At 44.2% G+C, this 3,272-nt stretch overlaps 1 protein-coding gene across 1 annotated transcript in view; it reads left to right on the forward strand.

Annotated features, from left to right (window-relative positions):
* Nucleotides 1–334: 334 nt before the first annotated feature.
* LOC130579329 (slit homolog 3 protein-like) overlaps nt 335–3,272 on the forward strand; it is a gene marked incomplete at its 5' end in the record, with an annotated part of 52,101 nt that continues 49,163 nt past the window's right edge. The window contains one exon of the mRNA XM_057376026.1: nt 335–432. Within this exon, the coding sequence (XP_057232009.1) occupies nt 335–432 (98 nt within the window). The remainder of the gene's footprint in view (nt 433–3,272) is intronic.

Here is a 3,272-nt window from a genome sequence, read left to right on the forward strand (position 1 = left end):
TGACATTAAAGTGTCTTAGAGTAGGGGTGAAACCAGCTGTTTCCTTAGAACACTCCAATGAAAGAGTTCATTACAGTCTGGAAACTGAAATGGTGCTGAGGTACCCCCCAGTCCCATTGGTCACAGCAACTGCCCTGCCCAAATTCTCACTAAGTGATCAATAAATCTGATCATCAGTAAAGAACATTAAGTGATGTTATGGTGTGAAGATCACAGACCTCTTGTAAGTGGTGCCACGAGTGGAGTGGAGTGGAGTGGAGTGAAGGAGCAAGAGACATTGATTCAGATGATGTGAGTCTTTCTAACATTGTTTATTCTGAATTTTCCCAAACAGGGTCGAGACTGCAGTGTGCCCATTAATTCCTGCATTCAAAATCCGTGTCAGAATGGAGGGACCTGCCACCTCAGCGAGGCAAATAAAGATGGATTCAGGTACTAGCACAAAGTTCATTTAAAATGAGATGATAAAATTTAGTGTGTTGCTTTGCGTTAATGAACTGTAATGTCTACTTAAACTGCTGCATGTGACATTTCTATTTGCCTTACAAAATCACTGTTTTGGTTCCACTGGTGTGACATTGCTTCCTGTGAAACAGGCCTCCTTATTTCCTCATAATGGAACATACATTTAAGAGCTTTTGAGTGGCCTCTATGATCTGCATTGTGTTATCTGTATCCTAATTTTCCTTGGGGCATTTCAGTCTCACATCTAAGCTGTTTTTGTAAAGCRAGCATCTGTTGCTTGACAACCAGATCCAGAATGTTTCCACTCTGAGGAATCTTGTAGACAAACAGGCTTTAAAGAAACAATTAAAAAGCACGGGGAGATTGCCACATCTTAAGCACTGTGCCTGCAAGAAAATAACCTCTGCAGCTGGGTATTGTGGGTTTCATTTGCCCATGTAACAGRGATACTACTGCAGGCACTACTTAACAGCTAAGAAAATACAAGTGTGAGCCTTTGGTCACTGGTTGTCATTCAAGTTGATAGAAAGTTTCTTTTTAAAAAAGAGCTGCTGAAATTTTCTTAGATTTGCTTCTCTGTATTTTTGCTGTTCCTTGCAAAAGAAGAAGCAGAAACAGAGGAGATTCCCCAGCACTCTCTCTGTGCCTGCCCACCCTCAGGAACTCCTGCTGACAGAAGCAGATGCAGCACATCACAGGACACAGGACAGTGCTGATACTGCAGTGGGGAAGCACAGGTGGATGGGGATGAGGAGACTCCATCAGGCTCTGTTGTGAGCAGCAGCTGCAGGATCTCCCACRTGGAGAACGGGAGCAAACACGGTCACATCTCCATGAGGAGATGGCTCAGCTGAGGTCTCCATGAGGTTCAGGGCACAGCTGGAGCATCTGTGACAGCYCTGAGCAGAGCAGAGGAGTCCCCTGAGTGAGATGTGACTGCAGGGTCATGGTGAGGGCTGGTGGGACAGGACACGGAGGCTCTGCAGGTCACAGCACATCCAAGTCATGGTGCTGCTCCACAGACTCTGGAGGTTCTGGTGAAACCTCTCATCTCATCTTATCTGATCTGATCTGCCTTGATTCAGATTTTAGCAGGCCCAGCAATTTTTGGAGTCGAAGTTGAGGTTCAGTTTCTGCTTGAGAGATATAAAGGACTGATGGTCTTCAGTTCCCTTTCCTTCCTGGTCAGTCACATACACAGCTTTTTCCAGCTTGTGCCAAAGCACAACTCTACCATATTAGAATATCTGGGTTGTATCACTCAGTACTCATTTTTCAGAAATATAGCTGATACTAAAAATGCAGTAGTAAAACATTTTATAATATCCATAATACTAGAACGAGAGCCTTCAGCATGTATTTTGGATTGGGTTTTTCTTTAGCATTTTTGTTTTGTTCCCTGGTAGAAGATAAAAGRTTTTGAATGACCTGAATTGAGAGCTACTTCTGAATTTCTCTCATGAATTGAATGAATTTTATGATTTCAGAGGCTTTGTTTCAGTTCCAAATGAGCATTGTTTTGAGATCCTTTATAAAACTGCAGGGGTGGTTTTGTTGCTGAACAACATTCGAGGCTTTTTAGGGAAGGATTCTGCTTTTATAGTTATTTATATAGTTTCAGTTGGTCTAATAAAAGACACATAAAACCATATCTCATCAAAATCCTGCTGCATAAAATTGAATGTTCAGCATATGCAGCGCTTCATTTTCTTCCTGTTTTTAATTCAGTCACTCCACTGCCCCTGTGGCTCTGCAGCACTGTGGAGCTTCAGCATGGCACAGGGAAATGTGCCATGGAGATGGAACAGTCCCTGACAAGGAAAATACAGAAACGTTCTGAGGCTGAATTTGGTTGGCTGGGTTGGGTTTTTTTGGTGGGACATCTCTCCAGTGGATGGCAGCAGTCAGAGTTTAAATCATGCTCACCAGGATGGGAAAGTGCTGCCCTGCATTGTGCGCTGCGAGGAAGCGGATGTCAAAAACTTTTTCATGAGAGGCCTCCTTGTTTTTTTATATTTTTTTTTTGTTGTGTGGCCTGTAAAAGAAATTATATCTTCTGTATATTCCCTTCCCTAGGGAGATATATTCATACACAAGCCCTGCTGCCAAACTTGTCAAATCTTTACTCTTGTAAAAAGGAAACTTAAGCCAAAGCTCTCTCCCTGTGAAATGCCAAGCAGTTTAACTCTCAAGTTTCTGTAGCCTTAGACAAGAAAATTACCATTTGAAATAGTGCTGAGGTGCTGATGTTGCCCCCAAAGGCAGGAAACTCTCAGTTGTGACTGGGATTGCAGCCTGACATCCTGCTGTGCCTGGAGCCCCCAAGGGCTCTCAGCAGCAGGGYCTGAGGCGCTCAGCTCTGCTGGAACAGCAGATCCTGGTGGGACAGATGCAGACCAAAGGTTCAGCTGCAGTCACCTCGTCCTCTTTTGCCCTCTTTTTTCAACCCTGAGTCATTTTCATATTCTCTTTATTCAAGTGGGGGCGACCCCTGTGTTGAGGAACAGATAAGTGGCACCGCGAGTCTCAGAGGGTTGGAAACACGAAGTTCTTCCTCCCTTTGAATTGTTCCTTCTAATCTAATCCGTGTCAGCCTTGACAAAACGTTGCCAAAAACATCTCTTAGTGAGGCTGATAAAAGAGATGGCCAGTGAGACATGTCCTGGTGGTTTAGCCTGCCTGGAGGGGAGGCTTTGGCAGAGCAGTTACCCACAGGCAGCAGCTGATCCCCGATAACCTGCGGCACTGGGAAACAAAGGCTCTGCCTTATTTTGACTTTTCTCCATATAAAACCCACTCTCTTTCCC

Source organism: Malurus melanocephalus, unplaced genomic scaffold (genome assembly GCF_030028575.1).
Source record: "Malurus melanocephalus ecotype Western Australia unplaced genomic scaffold, MMel_1.1 scaffold_268, whole genome shotgun sequence".
Lineage (NCBI taxonomy): Eukaryota > Metazoa > Chordata > Aves > Passeriformes > Maluridae > Malurus > Malurus melanocephalus.